At 38.2% G+C, this 22,175-nt stretch overlaps 1 protein-coding gene across 2 annotated transcripts in view; it reads left to right on the top strand.

Annotated features, from left to right (window-relative positions):
* BBX (bobby sox homolog (Drosophila)) overlaps nt 1-22,175 on the top strand; it is a 351,342-nt gene that overhangs the window by 271,216 nt on the left and 57,951 nt on the right. For both annotated transcript variants that reach the window (XM_006873315.1, XM_006873314.1), the window contains exons 8-9: nt 11,651-11,731; nt 14,632-14,706. In XM_006873315.1, coding sequence (XP_006873377.1) covers nt 11,651-11,731; nt 14,632-14,706 — 156 coding nt within the window. The remainder of the gene's footprint in view (nt 1-11,650; nt 11,732-14,631; nt 14,707-22,175) is intronic.

The raw sequence follows: 22,175 nt of genomic DNA, 5'->3' as shown, positions 1-22,175 counted from the left end.
AATGCAAGACCTTATCCAGAGAAGCAGTGATACCAGAGATGAAGGCAGAGATGGGGACATGGAGAGAGGAAGCAGCTGAGGGCTCTAGATTCATGGGAAGAGAGGGACTGAGAGCTGGCGGCCAGGAGGCAGAGTTGCAGAATGTGCCCTTCGGTGGTGTAAATTATTATATATGCCTGAGTGTTTACACACATACGGAAAAAAAGAGCTAAAGTGACTAGAGAGAAATACTGTTAACTGATGGTACATAGAGGGGATTATAATCATTGTAATGAAACAAGGTGTGTGATTTGTTGAATGTAAAACTGATGATCTGCCTTATAACCTTTCACTCAATCTACAATAAAAACCTTTAAAAAAAAAAACAACTTACTGTCTTTATCAGCAGGTGTTCAAGAAGGAAACAGCTTTTTAATTCCTGGAAGAAATCAATATGGGAAAGTATAACTTTAGCAGAGTAGCTAAGTTAGCATCAAAGTCAGCAGACAAAATGCTAGTTGATGGTATTCTTCCCTTTAAGGGGCTTTCATGGTGTTATATAAGAATTGAACTGTATAGGAACTGTATGTTACCTTTTGACACATTCAGTGATATGGTAAGTGTTTCTTGAGTGCTTTCTATGAGCTAGGTATTTCAGGGGAACAAACCAGACTATAGTGTCTGCTCTCAAGGAGTTAATATTGTGTTGAGGTACATGTTTTTAGAGAGAGCACATCTTTTACACACACTTGTGGCTTCTAGGGAAATCACATTGATTTTCCTTTGATGTCCATCTCTGGCTATTTAAAAATAAGAAATTTTTAAATAATCAATTTTGTTTTATAACATTGTGATACCAGGGTCTTACCTACTCCAGGAAGCCCTCCCTAATTTCTTCAGCCAAATTATATTTTCCTCTTCTTAATCTGTTATAGCCCTTACTGTCAGTATCCTATGTCCTGTGTTGGCCTGGTCTGTATCCTATGTTGTAACACTTGATGATATTTAGTTTTCACTTTCTTTTAAGCTGTATAGTACAAGTCTTGTTTTATTGTTTTTCGTTTTTTTTTCTCATTTTACACTCTTTGTGAGTCGTGCCACTTCCAGAAAAGTTTACGCAATTTTGGATTAGGAACAGTAACATAGAATTAAACCTATGCAATAGTCCTCCACTGGTCACAGAATAGTTATTATTTTAGCAATTAACATTTATTGAGCAATTCCCCCAATGTAGGCCCTATTCTTTAATGCATCATATGAAAGTAATGCTTGTGTTTTTATGTGATGCATTTAAGATTAGGGCCCAAAAGTAACTCTTAATTCTCTTAATCCTCATAACATCCCAATGAGGCAAATCTTACTTATTTATGTAAATATTACTCATATGTAAATATTAAACTTCTAGGCCAGGACATGAACAATTTGTGATCCGTTGCTAATGTATCCCAGAAGCTCCACAGAAGAAAAGCCTGGTGAACTAGTTCCCTAAAGATTGCTACCTATTGAGCAGTTTTAATCTGTAACACATAGGATAGCCATGTATAGGAATTGATGGCAATAGGTTTGGCTTGGTCGTATGAGAACACAGAACACAGATTAAATAACCTGGCTAAGATCATACAGATAGATAAGAAGTGACAGAGCTGGGATTTGAACCCAGGAGGAATACCTCCATTCTGTGTGTGGCATACCAGAGGTATTTATGATTTGGCCCCACCCAACTGTAGTCATTTCTCGGATACTCTGTGCTGCACCTTTCCTCATGCTAATCATGGTGGCTCAGCAGGGTCATTTCATGAGTGCTTTCTGGAAGCCCGGTTCAGTAGATTGATTACCTTATTTCCTCTTCACAAAGAGCCCTACGAGCCCTATGAGATCTGTAGGCTTAGAGAATTTGAATAATTTCTCCAAGGTTACAGAGCTAGGAAATGATAACACTAGGATTTAAGCCCACATATTTTCCATTAAATGATGAGATAGAAAAACAAGTGAGATAGACAAGAATTGGTTTTACCAATATTTGTTGAATGAATGAATGATTATGTTCATGTTTTAAACAGTTTTAAAATTAAAATACAGATTTAGATAAAACAAAGTAAAAATTGTACCATGCTTTCATCAGTAAAATTTGGAGAATTGTTTTCCTACTCATGGGCATATTTGAATTAGTTTGATATGTGCCTCTTTTAGATTATTTTATCTGATTATTCCAGAATACTTAAATCCATTGAATTCCAACCTCTCACAACTCTTTCTCCCACACTTATGGAAACTTTTATACCCTTCTCTGGTTTTATAATTGTTAAGTACATTTCATAAGGAATGCGTTGTATATAAATTCTACCTTGACTAGCAAGTGGGCTCTTTGGCCTATCTCTCTCTTTCCTGGTGGATCTCTCCCTTTTATGTCACTGCTCACTCACTGCCCATTTTGGCTAGAATTGCCTACATACCTAGAGAGCTCAGTGTTCCCATCTGTCAGCAGTGGAGCATGAAGCCCAGAGAAACAGGACCCTTTCATGCAATTTCATTGACAACCATGATTCTTTGATGTGTCCCAGGCTGTATTGCTTGAGACACTGATGAGCTCCTCAGTCACCACTGAGATGGTGGGAAGGGATAGTATGGAAACTGGGCAGCAAGAATGCTGGAATAGAGACGGGAGGATGGCAAGACAAGGATGATGGTGGTGTTACTACTGAGAAAATGTTCCTGTGTACTATTGTATTCTATTCTCATGATTTTCTGGAAAGAATATTCTTATTTACTTGACTAAATGAGGAAACTGAAGCACAAAGATGCCGTGATTTGCCTCAACACCTTCAGTTATTTGTAGACTGACCTGGAATCTGGTTCTGGACTTCAATGTTAGTACTCTGCTACATGGATTTCAATGATAGGAAAACTACTATGCAGTGGACTCAGTACTCCAACAGACCTGGTACACTGAGTAAAACTAGGGCCTGATTTCTCCTTTCAGCCAGATGACTCAACTTGCATTTATATTCATCTTGTTGCTGTTACTGTTAAGTGCCATCTAGTTAGTTCCAACTCTTAGAGACCCTGTATAGAGTTTCTCTAGTAGCAGCTGGTAAGTTTCAGCTGTCAACCTGTGGTTAGCCATTCAGTGCTTTATTCTACAATGCCACAACACTTGGCTGTCTTATTTGGGTGTATGCTCCCCGTGATAGCCCAGCACTCTTCTAGACTGTCCTCTAGTTCTTGTGTCAGGTAGTCATGTACAATGCTTTGTACTCGGGTTTAATTTAAGTTTAATTAATAGTGATTTCATTTTAGTTCTTAAAAACAGTTTTGAAGAATCAACCTGGATATCATATTCTTAAGGAGACCTTGTAGCGTAGTGAATTATGCGTTGGGCTGCTAATCAGAAAGTTAGCAGTTCGAGTTCACTAGGTGCTCCACGGGAGAAAGATGAGGCTTTCTGCTCCCTTAAAGCTTTACAGTCTCAGAAACACTATACCAGCTCACTATGAGTCAGAACTGACTTGAAAGCATACCACCAGCACTGCCACTCCCATTGTATGCTTAAAATTTAATTCACCTGTGTTCAAGCTAAGGGCATTTTCAGAGCTTTGTTAACATCTCATATTGAATGTGAAGTGATCACTTCAGTACTCAATTATAGAATGATACTGGCAAAAGCCGTCAGTTGTCAGAAATTTTGACAGTGAGGATGAGAATCAAATCATATGCCTTTAGGGTCACACAGATTCTTTACACTTGGAACATCTGAAACTGAATCCTGTACTCCCATTCTTCCGTAAAAGAGCCCCCACTACCTCCCAAACTAAACGGCCTTCTTTCTGTTGAATGCTATCAGTTAATCATTGACCTGTCATAGGAACATAGCCATTGTCTGACCCTTGTTTTTCAACCATAACTCTTGGAAGACAGTTACTGAGGGACAGGCAAATAACCATCACTGATTTAATTGGGACTCCACATAGCAGCTGACCATTTCTTTAACCTTCTAATTGGTCACCAGTCTCCAGTCACTCCTCGCCAAGGTCATCTTGCACTCAGAATTATCAACTACTCATCTCTCATCATGCCATTCCTGAGACTGAAAACTTGGGCTGGCTCTACATTGCCTCCAGCCTAATTTTTAAACTTCTTAACATGGAATTCAAATTCCTCACAATCAGTTTGTCTCCCACTGCCCTACCATGCTGCTGCTTCAGCCACACTGGGAACACCACTGTTTCTCAAACACACAGAACACTTGTTTACCTTACTTTCTGCCACTTCATAGCCACACTTCTCTTTAAGAAACATTTTTGTTGTTATATTACCTCCCTTCCTTCCTTCCTTCCACCCATCCCCATGCAGAATAAAGGCCGGTTCTCTGTCATTCATAGGCCTTGTATACACTTCCATTATGCACTGATTTTTATGTTTCCTGCTCTTGACTTTCAAGCAGCTTAAGAATCAGACACATATCCTTAGTCCTTATTCCCCAGCATGTGTAATGAGTGGAATGTAAGCAGGTAAGCAGCAATCTTTGTGTCTGGCATATGGCAGATGCTTACTGAATATTTATATTTGTTGAACAAATGAGTAACCAGTAAATAGATGAATCACCAAGGTCAAGAATATGTGGTGACTTAGATATAGCTAGTGCATTTACTATCTATGTTGTCCCTGCTTCATTATATGCCAGTAATGTATGTATTGCGGAATGTCTTGCTAAGTAAAAGCAGGTTCTTGATAATACTTAATATTTCCAAATGACTAACAGTTGAGTCTTGGTGTGACACTGTAGGATAAAACAGTGGACCACAATTCAGTTTGAACCATAAGGTTGGTAGTTCAAACCTACCAGCCGCTTCTCGGAAACCGTATACAGGGTCACTATGAATCAGAACCGACTCGATAGCACTTGACAACAACAACAGTTGACATAGTTTGTACTTGTTCATATCAGTAATCTAGATCACATTTTTATGTATAGTTTTCACTATCTGAATTGTTCCTAGAGAAAAAAAAATACTACTTTTTAGTAATTCCTAATTATACAATCATGAGCAATGTCCAGCCACATCTATGTGTTAAGGTCTCAACTCTCATAAAGTCTTTTGCATTAAGAATTCCAGCTATATACAGTAGTTCATAATAACAAGCAGGTACTACTTTGTAATGCACACCAAAATATTACTGTATTATGTTAATGATGTTTTCATGTAACTGGAAGTGTTTCTTTGATGTTTTTTATTTATAAGAAGGTACACAATATACTGGAATCCCGGTGTGGTTTTATGCGTTGGACTGAAAAGTTGGTTTGAAATGCAGGCTCAGTGATTCAAGCTCACCAGCTGCTCCTCAGAAACCCTTTACAAAGTCGCTCTGGGTTGGAACCGATTCGGCGCCACATAACAACAGCACATTATATACAATACACTGTGCAGATAACAATTAACTGACATTAGAGATGAACTGTACCTAACGGTTCTAAATACCTACAAATTCAACTTAAAGACAGACTTAGGAAAAGAGCTTATTTGTAATCCAAGGACTATCTGTGTTTGCACAGTTATCCAAATTATGTAACATCTTACTTCACAGACTGTATTGTGGATGTTAAGCAACTTATGACTGTGCCAATTACTCCCTTTCTTTCCTTATTGAGCATTGTAGCTACATCAAAAGGAAGAATGGGTTTACAGGAAGTTGAATATGTGGTTAATAATACTACTTTTAAAAAATCTGGTTAGCTCATTTCTTTCTTGGGCTTATAGCAACACCTAGTGGCTTTATGGATTATTTCAGAGACTATTTCTAGAAACAGCATCTTGGGTTTTTTTCCCCTCTTTTAATTAACCTCTGCTTACTTGATATTTTCCCCTCTACTCTGTGAAAAAACAAATGTAATTTGCTCTCCTATATGTTATATTTGAAAGTAAGGTGAATTCTCTAGCATAGGAAAGGATATTGATAGCATTGGTGTTTACCCATATAAAACATGCCGTGCCTAATAGAATATCTATATAAAACATATATGGGCATGTTTTACTCATATAAACACATGCCCTGCCTAGTAATGTAGAATATCTTAAATACAAACTGTAAGTGACATATTACTGCACAGTATTGTAAATATTTCACAGTCTTTAATGGTATTATCAACAACACTATTGAAATAAGAGCCTTTCATAGATATACCCCATTCCTTTCAGGTGAAAAGAAGCCCATAGTTCTCTATCAAATATATTTGTGCATATATCAGTTTTGTACACATATACACACTTGCATTGATTATTTATTAAGCATTCAGATACAAGTTCTATAAATGAACATTTTCCAGGTCACTGAACCTTTTTTACATTTGAGATTTTTAAATGGGAATATATCTAACATAGAGTTCCAGATAGCACATGTAGTTAAGTACTGGTTACTAACGTAAAGGTTGGAAGTTTTTCCACCCAGATGTGTCTTGGTAGAAAGATCTAGCAATCTAATTTCAAAAGGTCATAACCATGAAAACCCTATAGAATGCAATTTACTGTGCACACATGAAGTCACCTTTAGCTAGAGTCAACTTGCTGGCAGCTAGCAATGTCTAACATATATCACACAGGTTGATGTCTTCCTAATAACAGGTACAGGAGCATGGTGACTCTGTAGGATAAACATTGGACTGTGAGTCACAAAGTCGGTAGTTCTAGCCCTCCAGCCGCTCCATGGGAGAATGATGAGGCTTTCTGCTCCTACAAAGACTTAACGTTTCAAAAACCCTATACAGGGCCACTATGAGTTGGAAACTACTTGACAGTACTTAATAACAACAGTAGATATATATCTCACCTTATCTTGTCATCATAGAATCACAGTAATAAATATCAATTACTATGTTCCAGTGGGGAGTCCTGGTGTGACACTGTAGGATAGGCAATGGACTGCTAATCACGAAGTTGGTGGTTCAAACGTACCAGCCACCCCTTGGAAACCCTATATAGGAACCAATTCTACAACACTTAATAACTACAACAGCAACATTGGGGCAATGCTTTCAAGGGCTATTTGCCCTACTGGCAGTTGGTTTAGATGGATTTTTGTGCTTTATGAAATATTTGTGTCTGGTCTTTATAAAAGTTTTTGTCTTTCTTCTCTATCCATTACTTCCTGCTGCTGGTATTATTCTTGCTGTTTCAAGCATTTTCTTTTCTGTCCTCGCTCTTGGTCCCTTCTGATTTACTGCTTCTAGTTTGCTGTGGACTAGAGAATCAGGTATCTTAGTAGTAACTCATTCTTCTGGTGTGTTGTTTCCATTAAATAAAAATACCAAACCCACAGTGTTAATGTAAGAATAACTAGATTTTGAAGGAGGACATGGTTCATAGCCTGTGAATAAATTGCATAAGCCTTAGTGACTCTTGTACTCCTGTTTTAGCCTTTCTATTACTTCATTGAGTCTGCTGTATAGTTCCTCGCCAAGTCTCCAAGATGTTTTTGTATTCACATGCATGCTTAGAGAGTCAAGTCAGTCAAAAGATATTCACTGAGTGTGTATACTACAAAGGGGCCTCATAAAATTCATAGAAAAATTGAATTAAAAGATAATGGAATTTCTCCGTGAACCTTTTGAAACCCGTTTGTATATTTCAGGTGCATGGTGAGCACAAACACATTCTGCATTAACTCCTCTGATTGTATGCTGCAGTTGATATCACATATGAAGGATGACAAGTACCTTGATAAATACTTACATTTGAATTCTCCATTCAAACTGAACATTATTTAAGACCATAAATCCTAAAGATCTGCATAGGGTTTCATTTAACTTTAAAATTTTCTGACTTAGTGTGTAGTTATGTCAAAGAACCTATTTTAAAAAACAAAACAAAACCCATTGTCATCAAGTCGATTCTGACTAATAGCCACCCTACTTTTGGATTTCCAAGACTAAATCCTTACAGGAGCAGAAACTGTATTTATCAAGGTATTGTCATGGAGCGGCCAATGGGCTTGAACTGCTGACTTGTGGTTAGCAATCCAGTGTTTATCCTACAGTGCCTCTAGAGCTCAAAAACACTATTGTTTTTGTTGTGTGCTAAGAGCGACTGGGTAGGTTTGAACTGTGGCATACCAGAACTCAATGGTACTTAAAAGAAAATAGACTTTTCTTAAAATTAATATCTATTCTAAGGCATAAGGTAACTTCTTGTTGTTAGTGGCATAGAATCATTTCAACTGATAGCAACCCTGTGTAGGGTTTCTGAAGAGCGGCTGGTGAGTTTGAACCACCGACCTTGTATCTCAAACCGACCTTGCTCATCCCACAGTGCCACACACCTCCTGTTTCTCATGTGTCTTCAGATCTGAAATAAAAATAAATGTTCATGTAGTGTACCTACCCTAATTGATCATATATTCAATTCTGATGATCATATATGGATTATTTTCACATCCCAACTTATGTTACTGGAGTTTTGTAAAGACATTTAATAATTTTATTTAGTTCTAACCTTGATACTAAATCAAATTTTTAAAATTTACTTAAATATCTCTGAGCCAAATATATAGGATACCTTTATAAGCCTGAAAGCACACCTGTTCCTCACTTATCAGCTCTCTCATTATCCAACATTTTACATTGACAACAATAATCAAAATCTATCTGATTATTCTGTGCATTAGCAGCATACATCTGACAGTAGCATACACCCAGGTGTGAGGTGAGACATGCTGACTACTCTTGGTTAGGGTTGTCAGTGTGGCTGGGCCATGATTCTCCATGGTTGGCAGCTATGTAAATGATGTAATTTGGCCGCTATGCAATGATGTAGTATAGCATCCATTTTGTTATCCAATGTGGCCATCCTCCATGTTTCCATACACCTACTTTTACATAACAACCTGGTCTTTGAAACCATGTGAATAAGTGAGGAGTGGGTATATTTGATTTTATTGGTGGTGATAATTCTGAATTACAATATAGAATATAGATTTTGTTCAGATGTACCTTGCTTCGTGAGTTAGTGTGCTGGACTGCAAAGTCAGCAGTTCCAGCTCACCACCTGCTCCTTGGAAACCCTATACAGGGTTGCTGTGAGTTGGAACTGACTCAATAGCACTTAGCTACAACAGTAATCTACCTTCAAATAAGGAGGCTGCTGCAACATCAGCAGTTCGAATCTATCAGCCTCACCACTGGAGAAAGATGAGACTTCCTGCTCCCCTAAAGATTTACAACTTCGGAAAGCCTATACAGAAAGATGAGACTCTCTGCTCCTATAAAGATTTATAGGCTCCATTGCACACATAGCACCATAGGAATAAGGAACCCTGGTGGTGCCATGGTTAAGCTAACCCAAAGGCTGGCAGTTAGAACCCATCAGTTAGCTGTTGCACAGGAGAAAGATGCAGCAATCTGCTTCCATACAGATTATAACCTGGGGCAGTTCTCCTCTGCCCTTTAGGGTTGCTGTGAGTCAGAATTGATTTGATAGCAGTAGATTTCGTTTAATTTATACCTTCAAATAAAGGAATCCCCAATCCTTTGTGGTTACTAATTTCAGGGATTTTCCTTTTTTTGGCATTCTTTTTGGTGCATACTATGTCTCATTGGCTTCAGATTCTTTGGAAGCAAATGAAAACACTATGGGGGCCATTTGGTACAACGTGTCATAGTCAAGTGACAATAAGGGAATTAGGCTTTGGCAGCCAAACCACAGGTGGCAAATTAATTAAAGCTTAGGCACCTTCTCTATAGAGCTTGTCACTGAGAAAAGATAGCCATTATTCTTTCAAAACCAAAGGTGACAATTAAAATTTCAAATACTTTCTCCCGCTTATAGTCTGTTAGAGAAACACATCTCCAATGTCTAATGAACAGATTTCATGAGAAACTGTTTTTTAAGAGTGTAACCTGAATGACTCATCAGTTCTTTCCGTGGAATTCAACCATCTAATAGAATCACATACAGCAGCTATCTATTAAAATGACATTGTGAAAAAGATTATTTAATAATACAGGGAAATTAGCATGAAGTAAAATAAGAACATCCTAGCGTAGTGGTTACGAATCGGGCTGCGAACCTTAAGGTCAGCGGTTCGAAACTACCAGCCGCTCCGCGGGAGAAAGATGAGGCTTTCTACTCCCGTAAAGATTTACACCCTCGGAAACCCTGTACAGGGTCGCTATGGGTCGGACCCGACTCGATGGCACTTAACAACAACAACAACATAACTGTAGTATTATAGCACCCCATTTTTGTTGAAAAAATTGCCTACCTACACAACTAAAAGAATATATACAAAATATTAATAGTGTGTGGCACTGTAGGATAAGCACTGGACTGCACGTCAAAAAGTCAGTAGTCCAAATCCACCATCCACTCCTTGGAAACCCTATATAGGGTCTTTGTGAGTCAGAATCACTTAACAACATTATCTTTGGAAGGTAATAATTGTGATTTTTCTTCTGTTGTGTGTGTATGTGGTTGTGTATTTTACATTTTCAACAGTGAATTTGGATGATTTTGCAGTTAGAAGCAAGTAATTACAGCATTTTTTATATTTCTTTCCACTTCTGTCCTAAAATAAAAGATAACATTTTCCCTAAGACTCAATAACTTTGTTATTCAGGGAATGGGGGTGGAGAGACACACTGATTTGGGATTTATAAAACTTGTTGTCAACTTTGGTTATTTCACTCAACAAATACTTGTTGGGTATCTACATTGTGTCCACATAGTGTTGGGAATTCTGTATTGAACAGGCCCCTGGGAAAAGACAGATAATAAGCAAATATTTATGACTTGTGGTAGTCAATGCTAAGTGCCTTGAAAAAAGTAGGACAAGTGGACCCACGAATGTTAGGGGAAGAAAGTGTCAATTTAGCCCTCTGGAGCTACATTTCTTCTTTTGTAAAAAGAGAAAGGATTAGAGCAGAGGATTAGTGAAATCCTTCCTTCTATAACATTCTGTGGCTTCTATAACTTTTGAGTTATAGCTGGCTGCCTATGTGATTATGTCACTCGCAAAAATAGGTCAATTGTAGCATTGAGATAAAAGAGCAAATGTATATTCTGAGAAAAATATTTGATTAATAGCAATTTATATTTTAAAAATCAGCAGTATTGTGTCTATGGCTGTGTTTATTGATAACAAAGATAGCAAATGAAAATACCAAGAACCAAACCTTTAGCCACAGTGTTCATTCCTACTTGAAGCCACTTTTATAGGACAGAATAGAAATGCTTCCCAGGGATTCCAAGACTGAAATCATTATGGAAGCAGACTGCCTTATCTTTCTCCTCCAGTGGGGGCTGGTGGATTCAAACCACCAATCTATTGTTTGGCAGCCAATCTGTTAACTACTGTGCAAACAGGGATCCTTCAAGTTAAGATAACAGGGCATTAAATATTTACTCAACATACTAAATAGTATAAAAGAAAATATATAAAAGAAATTTAGGCAAACACTAACTATTTTAAGATTGTATATAAACACTTGAAAACCCTGGGGAAAACATTTCATATTACCAGCTCTCTTGTCAGAGTATAACTGTTTATGTGTGGCAGTTTTTCCTCAAAATGGGAACTAAAGCCTCATTGTCTTCAAGAACGGCACATGTTAGGTGGCATTTGTCTTCTGTTGGCATTCATACACTGTTCCTATAATTCCTCATGCCATCTTTCTTTGTTTCAGATATCCTCGGGCACTTGCAGGCCTGATGTTCCAGAATCTCCTGAATCTCGTCAGAAGTCTCCATTGTTTCAGTTTGCTGAGGTGAGGCATAGTAACTTATACTTAAATAATGAGGAGGCTGAAGCAAGCATTATTGTGGGCTTGTGACACCAACTGAAAGTAGCAATGACCTTGACTCAATCCAATTAATCATAGTGGGAAAATAGAAACAAATTTTACAAAGGATATTGTGGAACTCCGGTCTCTTAATCGAGAACTAACTGTAGTTATGGTTATAGAAAGGAGCTCTGTTAGCGTAGTGGTTACGAATTGGGCTGCGAACCACAAGGTCAGCAGTTTGAAACTACCAGCTGTTCCGCGGGAGAAAGATGAGGCTTTCTGCTCCGGTAAAGATTGACAGCCTCGGAAACCCTGTACAGGGTCGCTATGAGTCGGAACCAACTCCACGGCACACAGCCACCATCACCATGGTTATAGAAGCTTATCGTTAAGTAGTACTAAGTACTACTACATTTAAACTTCATCACCAATTTTAATTCATAGGTAATAAGATTCAGAATAGAATTTAGTTGTTAGAATTTAGTCAGTTATTAGGTTTTGTTTTTGATATATCAGAAGACAAGATCAACTCATAGTTATTGGCTATGTACTTCCTACCACCACCCCCATTTTTTTCCTCTTTTTCTAATTAAAAGCGTCTGGTAGTATAGTGGTTACCAATCAGGCTGTGAACCGCAAGATCAGCGGTTTGAAACTACCAGCTGCTCTGTGGGAGAAAGATGAGGCTTTCTGCTCCCGTATAGATTCACAGCCTCGGAAACCCTGTTCAGGGTTGCTGTGGGTCAGAACCTAATCAACAGCACTTAACAACAATGAACTGGACTGCAAAGTCTGTTTGAACTGCAAGGTTGACAGTTCAAGCTCACTAGCCGCTCCTTGGAAGCCCTACACAGGGTCACTATGGGTCGAGACTGCCTCGATGGCACTTAACAACATGTTATTGGGGCAGTTTTCAAAGTCTTGTGTCAGATCACTCAGCTCAATACGTCTCTGACACATGATGTGGAAAGACACATTACCCTTGATATCAAGTACAAATACTAGGACTATTTCCCAAAATATCTTCATTTATCCTAGAACTCAATATGGATTTTTTTTTCTAAACTTTAAACCACCTGGTCTTCCTTGATCATTTAAATTGTCTTTCACCAGAACTTCTTTTGCAATATTGTCCTTCCTGGCGATTACTTGTCTTGTTACAGTTTTATTCGGAGGGACTGTATTTTTAGTTCAGATTCTTTTTTTTTCCCTCTAGTGCTTTTCCTGGTGTTCTTAAACATTTCCCTGGCAGAACTACTTTACACAGTAGGCCATTTCTTTAAGACATTGTTTATATTCCACCTAAAAGCCTTGCTGATATCACCAGAATGTTAAATATTTGCTTTCATGATACTCCTTATCTACCACTTCCCTTTCTGCCTCTATGTGAGATCTGTCATGGATTTGTTGTATATATTACTTCTCAAGAATTCAGTATAATAGAAGCACTCCCTTTTTGACAGAAATTATAAACATGCTAAATACTGGTCTGAACTTTGAACACAGAGATGCTTAACCAGTGATCCTTAATCCCATAACAATCTAATGGAATCTCTAAAGTTACACATGAAATATTGAGTGTGTTGGCATTTGTGCGTTTATGTGAGTTTTTGTATACACCTAAGATTAAGATTCCAAGGAGATTCCTGGTGCTGCTTTTTTACATATAAGGGGTCCCTGGAATCCTGGTGAGTGTGGCACTGTAACATAAATAATGGATTGCTAACTACAGGATGGGCAGTTCAAACCCACCAGCCGCCACAGATTTTCTATGAGTTGGAACCGATTTGATGGCACTTAACAACAAGGGTTCCTAATCCTTCTCCAGCAGCTCCCTAAGCATGTCATATTTTTTAATGTATTTTTCCTTGCTTTATATAAAAACATCCTTTTCCGTGGGACTTAGTAAATGCTTTCATTATACCACTGGTTTTATTTTGTTCACTGTCTAATTTAATCCTTGAATAAATATATTGTAGATTAGACATATTTTCTCTTACATGCAGTCTTTATTTTCTCTAACTTTCACAAAGGATTGGTAGGAATGAAAAGTACTGTATAAAGTAACACCTACCCAATTTTTCATTCCCAAGACTTGAGAAAATTTTTGTCGATTCATGTTCACAGTCAGTCAGGCATGGTAGCCATGTGAAATGATTTGACCAACAAGATTTCTTCACTTTGCCCCATGAGTGTTTTCAAAACACTTGGATGGCTCTTAATACAATGGTTTGTTTGTATCTGATTTGTTAACTGGGATCTGAAAGATCTTTTTAATTTTACTGATACTCATCCTTAATCCTATGAAGTAAGGATTATCATCATCATTAATTTACAGTTGGGAAAAATAAGTCTGAGAAAGGTTAAGTTAGCTGCTCTAGGCCATGTAGTGCGTAAGTAGAAGAGTTAAGATTTCATCCCAGATACCCTGACCCACATCCCAACAGTCTCCAACACTGTTTCACAGCTATCTCTGTGCAGAGAACAGCTTATGGGGGGAGTGCTATAGGGAAGACAAAAACTGACTTTACCTTCAGACTCTCTGGCTTTCCATGATATACATATTGCATATTGAAATCACTGAAATAAAGAATTTCATTTTCATAGGTCTCTTCATCTGCTACTTAATACATATCTGATATCCTTTCAAGAGACATGGCAAATGAACCGAACTCAGTCTTTTTGTTTTTTCAGTCATCTCTTTTGAGAAATGATTGGCCCTTTTCTACCTTTATCATTTATATTGTTCTTCTAAAAAGAGGTTGAGGGTTATGACTCATCTTAATCTTTACCAGCATCTATAGTGGAAATATATGGCAGAATTTAATAGTATGATATATGAAAATATCCCTGTTCATTAAACATTACTTGTTCCCTTTCAGATATCTTCAAGTACATCCCACTCAGATACACCATCAAAACAGTGTCAAGCATCGGCCTTGTTTCAGTTTGCAGAGGTATGGCCCTTCCACCTCTTCTGTTCCATGCTTATTGGGCTCAGGAAATATTAAACTGGAGTTTAAATAATATATAGTCTACTTAAGGAATGCCTTCTGCCATTGTTAACATAATATACCTAACAAGATATATATTTTTCTTGGCTTTGGTGTAATCATAGTCCAGTCAGCTCCAGATTTTTTACCCATTTTCTAAATATTTATTAAGAGTTCAGAAGAGTGGACAAGTACCAGTAATTCATTTATTTTGTTTTGTCTCCTTTTAAATATATTTTAAAAGCTTGGGAAAACTGCTGTTTCCAAATTCCAAATTATTAAAATTGTCCAGTAGTTAAATTAGATGCTGTAATTCATTCTCACGGCAAATGCACTGGTACATACAACTTAGCTTTTAGTATGATGTAGTTTCAGCCAGTATTTTTATTAGTGTTTGGTTCCAAGCTTAGATCAGGTCACCTCTTGTAGGAGCTCAGATTTCTTTGGTTTTTCAGTCAGAGAATGAATACACATTCAGAGACATGTTCTTGGTTGGTATGTTAAGGAGGAGAATCACCACAGAAGCCCTGGTCTCAACCATAGGCTCATTTTGAACACTGACAAATACTAAAATATATACAGATCATGAAAATAAGATGACGTCTGCTTTAGGTCTTTCACCTTTCTGTTTCCTTCAATTCCAACAATAAAATAAATGCACATCACCAACTAAGCAATTTTGGTAGAGTTGAGAAGAAATGACAGGCAGGATTGTTCTGATTAATATTGATGTATTAAATTACTTTGATTCATTTGAATGAAAAGTGCTACATAAATGAAATGTAAAATGATATCCTTTTGGCAGGAGAAAACCCAGCATCTTACTTTGAAAATGAGAAAAAAAATTACTTTCAGCTTTTACATTAAAAAAATGCTGCTTTCTCATGGGACACTTGTGTCAGCCATTGTGGCATTACACCATGCGTTGGCCTATTTAACTGCAAGGCTTTTGTGCCACAATATTTGCTTTAGCTGACAAGGCCTATTCTATAAAACTGGTAACAAAAATACCATATAATGTTATTTCATAAAGAACAATTTGCTTGATGAATGTGAATAAATTAAGATTTTATTATAATTTCCTATTATGATAAACAGGCTGTTACTTTCACTCGGAGAAATAGTTTTGTTTAATACTTTCTTGGTTTGCTCCAGTTGGTGACGCTAATAGTTATTTCAATGCTTAAAAGTAATTTGGTCTGGTGACTAAATTTTTAAATGTTTAATGTTAACATCTGAGCCAGTCACATCCAACTTTTCAGAAACATTGCCTTCAAAACAGAATACATTTACCATGTATTTTGTTTGATTAAATTCTATACTCTGGAGCATGAATATTAGAAAAGTAGCAGCTCATCTTTGACACACATATTTAGGTATGCATCAGTTACCAAGAGTATTTAACTTAATTTAAAATGTCAATGTTGGATATCTCAGCTGTTGCATTTCTAACAGTTAACACTACTCAGAATGTCAAAATGTGATTAAATGTTATTTAAGCCACATCATCATCAGATTCATTGTTGTTGGGTGTCATTGAATTCACTCTGACTCACGGTGACGCCATGTGTTACATACAGAATAGAACTGCCCCCTAGGATGTAACCATGAAGGAAACAGATTACTATGTCCTTATCCTGTAGAGACACTGAGTGAGTTTGAACCATCAACCTTTCTGGTAGCAACTAAATACTAAACCATTGTGCCATTAGGGCTTCTTCAGATTAATTTGTTGTTGTTAATTGCGGTTACATCGGTTCCGACTCATAGTCAACCTGTATAGGGTTCCAAGGAGTGGTTGGTGGGTTTGAATCTGCCACACCAGGACTCCCAGATTCATTTAGGAGCTCTTAAAGTCCTTGAGGCAGCCCCGAGGGGTGAATCTGGTGATTTGACAGCACTGTCCTGTCATCCTGGGAAATGAGACCCCATGCTTTTCTGAAACTAGTTTGTACTTACTGCTCAGTGTACACTCAAAACCACAGACCAGTTGCCATCTGTGCTTCATGGAGTTTTTAGTGACTGCTGTTTGGGGAAGTAGATTGTCAGACCTTTCTTAGGTGCTTCTTGATAGAATTAAACCTCCAACTGAGCACGTTAACTGTTTGTAGTATCCAGACAGTATAAATAGAATAGGCTTTTTTAGAATTGGTTATAATTACTAACAATGATCATATTTCTAAAGCTCTTTTAATTATTTCATACATTCTCATCACTGTTGAGTAAACTCTTAAAAATCCTAGTTGTTAGTCTGTAGTGGAGGTTTTCAAGCTTTAAAATGCATGAGTCTCCTGTAAGGCTTGTTCAAACACAGACTGTTGGGCTCCCTCCCCCGAGTTACTGATTCATTAAATCTGGGTTGTGGTCTGAGAATTTTCATTTCTAACAAAGTCCTTCTTAGGGAACCACACATTGAGAACCACTGCTCTATAATGTATAGGTTTTGACCATGGAGTATTAAGTCATTATTGTTGAGGCACACTTTAGTATTTCTGGGGCCTCAGGGAAGAGGTTAAAGACTCAGGGGATGAGGATATAAGAGAAAATTACCCACTGGACCACTGTATGCCCCTGCCCCTTTTCAGAGGAGTCCCCAATCCTATTATGTACTCTTAGAGAAAGCAATGTAGGAGACTATTTACCCAAGTATTTAATCTTGTAGTATTACTTTTAAGATAAGGCATACAGACTTCTCAGAAACGATTCCTAATTAAATTTACAAACTCATGTAGCTCTTGAAAATGTTTAGATACATAATATCTTGGACATGGGTTATTTCTCATGTAATATTTTTATCCTTGTTGTTGTTGTACCCCGTCAAGTCAGTTCTGACTCATATCACCCCAGTATAGGGTTTCTAAGGAGTAGCTAGCTGGTGGGTTTGAACTACCAACTTTTCAGTTAGCAGTCCAGTTTCAAGTCAGTTCTGACTCATAGCAACCCATCGTAGTGATTACAAGTCAGGCTCCTAACCTCAAGGTCAGCAGTGTGAAACTACCAGCTGTTCAAAACTACCAGCAGGAGAAAGATGAGGCTTTCTGCTCCCGTAAAGAATTACATCCTTGGAAACCCTATACAGGGTCGCTATGAGTCGGAACCAACTCCACGGCATATAACAACAACAACAACAAATATATATATATATAGTCAATGTATAGCAAATACAAGGAGCTCTGGTAGTGTAATGGTTACGAGTTGGGCTGCTAACCTCAAGGTCAGCAGTTCGAAACTACGAGCCGTTCCGTGGAAGTAAGATGAAGCTTTTTGCTCCCGTAAAGAATTACAGCTTTGGAGACCCTATACAGGGTCGCTATGAGTCAGAACCAACTCCATGGCACACCACCAAGGAGTAACTGGTAGGTTTGAACTGCCAAATTTGCAGTTTGCAGTTAACAGTTCAGTTTTTTTCCTACAGCACCACATCAGGATACTTTTATTAAAAAAAACAATAAGCCTTTACCATTTCTTTAAGCTGAAAATGTTTTTTCTTTTACAGTGAGCCCTAGATCTCTGTTTGCAAGCTCAGAAGGATGTTTTTTGTTGTTATTGTTACTGTTTCTTAACCAGATTTGGTAGTTTTAAAGCCAGTTGAAGTTAACCTGTCTGGAGTCATGAAACCGAATGAATCAAATTTTGTTTGTAGTATCCTCACAAATGTCTAAATTTAAAGGGAGAAAAATATATCTGTTTTACATGATGTAAAAAGAGACATCTAGAGTGCGGTGACTGTGGCCACTTATTACAGCCTGTCTCCCATGCCATTTTGACACACATAATTCATCCAGTGTAACTGGGCTCATCTGAAGAGCCATCACTGTGTATCTCAGTTTGTCAGAGAGAATTTCCGATCTGCATCTTTTGTTGTTTACAGATAAAGTGACACATCAGTCACTTTTTAGATTTTGTTTATATGAAGACTCATGACCAGGTAGCGTGTTCTTGTGGCACAGTGGGTTAAGTACTGAGCTACTGTCTGAAAGATGAGTGGTTTAAACCCACCAGCCACTCTGTGGGAGAAAGACAGTCTGCTTTCATCAAGATTTACAGCCTTAGAAACCCCATGGAGCAGTTCTACACTGTCCTGTAGGGTTGCTGTGAATTGGAATCAACTCCACAGCAGTGCGGTTTTTGGGGTATGGCCAGATGCAATGCAAGCAGCTGTCGTCTTCCATTATTTAACAGAGCTAAAAGCCATGACCAAGCCACAGTTCTCTCCTCTGCTGTATGCCTACTAGGCTTGAGTTAATCTTTGCATTGAAAAATAACATTATTTACTGTGCAGACAGAGAAGTAATCTGGATGATTTAGACATAGATTTGGACATGAAAACTTTCCTTAGTAAGGTTTTACTCTGACAATGTAAATACAGCCACAATCTCACCAAATTTAAGGTATTGTCACAGTTGGATGTGCTCAGTAGGTGCAAATTTAAAACATCCATTTTCATGATGGAAAGCTCAATATGTTATGGAATATTACACTCAATAAAAAACACCATATACTCACACTGCAGCTAATCAGTGAAAATATTACGTGTTTTATTGGAAACATTAATATTTCTCTTAAGTTAAGGAAGGCTAATCATCTTCATATTATTCATTTGTTCTTTGATTCATTTATTCATTCAATTATTGGTCATTTCCTCCCAGGCTACGGGGTTTATGATACCCTTCATAATTGCAAAAGACTTCTCCCATTACCTAATTGGCTGCTAATCTTTGCCATCTGTTTCTTTAGTGCATGCACTCACCTCAGGCAGCCATAAAGCTCGCCGTTTAATATTCAGAGTGATCATTTTTCTTAGCACTTTTACTGTACCTCAAGTACTATTACACCCACCCTTTTTTCTAGCCTATTTCTTTTTCTTCTTTTTTTTAAATGTTTTACTGTGAATTATGTGATAGTTTACATGGGAGAACATTAGTTTTACATTCATCCTATCACATATTGTTTCATTGCCATGGTTACAATCCCCTCCATGCATCAACAGCCAACCAAAGGGTATATACCCTGCAAGCCTAACCCCCTGGTCCTCAGCACACAGCCCCTCTCCCTCTCTGGATCTAAAGTTCCCAGCTGCTCCATCTCAGGCATCACTGCTTCTCTGGGTAGGATCCTACTCTCCACTCTTCTCCCTTGATTGTCCCAGGGACCTCCGCTCCTAGACTGAAAAGTTAATCACTCCCCTCCGTGCTACAAAAATGTCTGCCTTTACATTTCCATCCTTCACAATCAGTCCTGATAACAATTATTCACTGTTGTATCACAAGATACCTATCCATATCTCCTTTCATCAGCCCCACCCAGACAGATTGGATACTACACAGTGGAGATTCTACCTTCCTCCACGCCCTCTGGATCTAGGTTCCCTCTTGAAAGCTTGTAAGCCAGTCACTTCTTGCCTTTGTAGCTCACCACCACCACCACTTTGGGTACCAATGTCCAGGTTGCCCATCCCTGTCTACTCTGTGTATGGAGGGGGTGGGAATGATCCTTGCTATAAAGATTTCTTCCCTCTTTTGAGCTACTGCATCCATAGGTGTAGGTCAAGTTCATCAAATTGTATCAGATTACTCTTTTTTTCATCTTCTTTCTTCTTCTAGTTGAGCTCTGATCATCCAATCATTGAATCCGGGTTAAGTGGGTATTATCTGCAAGTGTGGGTGTTCTTGTGCATATGCCCTTTCTTTTTGTTAGCTGGATGCTTAACTCTCCATTATAGTCCTCTGTGGCTATGTCACTAACTCTGGGCCCAAGAGTTCCCAGGTCTTGCAACACTGCTGGCCAACCAAGTCTCCACCCAGGTTCACAGGAGTCTATTGAATGTTGTAGGGACGTAGCTCTCAGCTTCACTGCTGTTTTTCCCTCACTTCCCCTGATCGGTGACAAACATGGTCACCAATCAGAGTGTGTATTCCCGTTGAGTCTTAGTCTTGGAAAGGGGTTTGCTCTGAGGGGACCCAACCACTTGCTTTGATGTCTCCTGGGTGAGCAACTTGTTTGTTCTTGTAGTAATCAGTCGGTTTGCCTATATTGTTTTGTATTTTTCCTGTCGGTCTTTCTTTCAAGAAGTTCTTCTGTTCTAGCCACTCCAGGCTGGTCTGTTTACCCTTTCAAGTGGAAATTTCCCATCTCTGAAGATTCTGGATGCTCTTCATCTGGGCTTTTCTTTATGGTGAATACTGTTTATCAGAACATTATATAATAGCCAAAAGAGATAGACTAGAGTGGAGCTAACAGATTGACCAGTGGCCTCCCACTTGAGGAAAACAGGCATGGCCCCAATGCTCGTATACTATGCTGCTCACCAAGAGTGTAGCATAGCTATGCACCCTTCCTGCCACTAGCAGACCAGCCATTGAAAAGATGTGTAGCAACTTCAAAATGTTAATGGAAACATGCTATTAAAAGGTAATGGAATTTTCCACGAACTTTTGAAGCCTCCTCATAGGTTAATTATCTTGTTCTTATTTGAATGGATGACTATGTTTCTTAAATAGGGAAAAAAGGAGTATAAGATCAATTGTATAAGATGTTAAACTCAGCATTGTAGAAGATATGCTTGTAATTGAAACCATCAGAGTAAAATGAGATTACTGAGAGAAAATGATTAACATAAAAGGAAAGGCATAAGGAAAAACCCTGAGGAAAACCAATATTTAAGGGATCACTGTAGAAAGAAAAAGGAGCCCTGATCGCACAACAGTTAAACTAAATGAAAGGTTGATGGTTCAAACCCATCCAGAACTAGTCATCTGCTCCTGTAGAGATTGATGTTGTTGTTTTATTGTTAAATGCCATAGAGTCATTTCCGATTCATAGCGACCCTGTATCAGGTTTCCAAGGAGCAGCTGGTGAGCTTGAACTGCCGACCTTGCAGTCCAGCTCATTAACCCCACAGTACCAGACCAGGACTCCCCTATAGAGAGAATAGCCTAGAAAACCCTATAGGAAAGTTCTCCTCTGTTACATGGGGTCATTACAAGTAAATAATGACTCAACAGCTGTTAACAACAGCAGCAGCATAGAACAGTCAGCAAAAGAGAGTGAAAAGAGTGGCCAGAGCTATAAGAGGAAAACAAGGACTCTTTGGTAATGAAAACCCAGAGAAGAGTTTCTCAAAAGAAAGGTCAGAAATGTTACATAAATAAATCAAGGTAAAGATGGTGGTGGTGGTGGTGGTGGTGGTGGTGTGCTGTGGAGTCGGTTCTGACTCATAGCAACCCTGTGTAGAGTTTCTGAGGCTGTAAATCTTTATGGGGGCAGAAAGCCTCATCTTTCTCCCACAGAACTGCTGACCTTGAGGTTAGCAGTCTGACTCATGATGACTACGCTACCATAGCTCCATAGAAATTAACAAATGTTCAGTTCTTCCTTCTCTCTGTCCCTTTCCCTACCTTTCCCTCACAAAAAAAATATAAATATTTCTTAAG

The sequence above is a fragment of the Chrysochloris asiatica genome, unplaced genomic scaffold (genome assembly GCF_000296735.1).
Source record: "Chrysochloris asiatica unplaced genomic scaffold, ChrAsi1.0 scaffold00236, whole genome shotgun sequence".
Lineage (NCBI taxonomy): Eukaryota > Metazoa > Chordata > Mammalia > Afrosoricida > Chrysochloridae > Chrysochloris > Chrysochloris asiatica.
The sequence above is the reverse complement of the archived record's forward strand: the minus strand, read 5'-3'. Positions and strand labels throughout refer to the sequence as shown.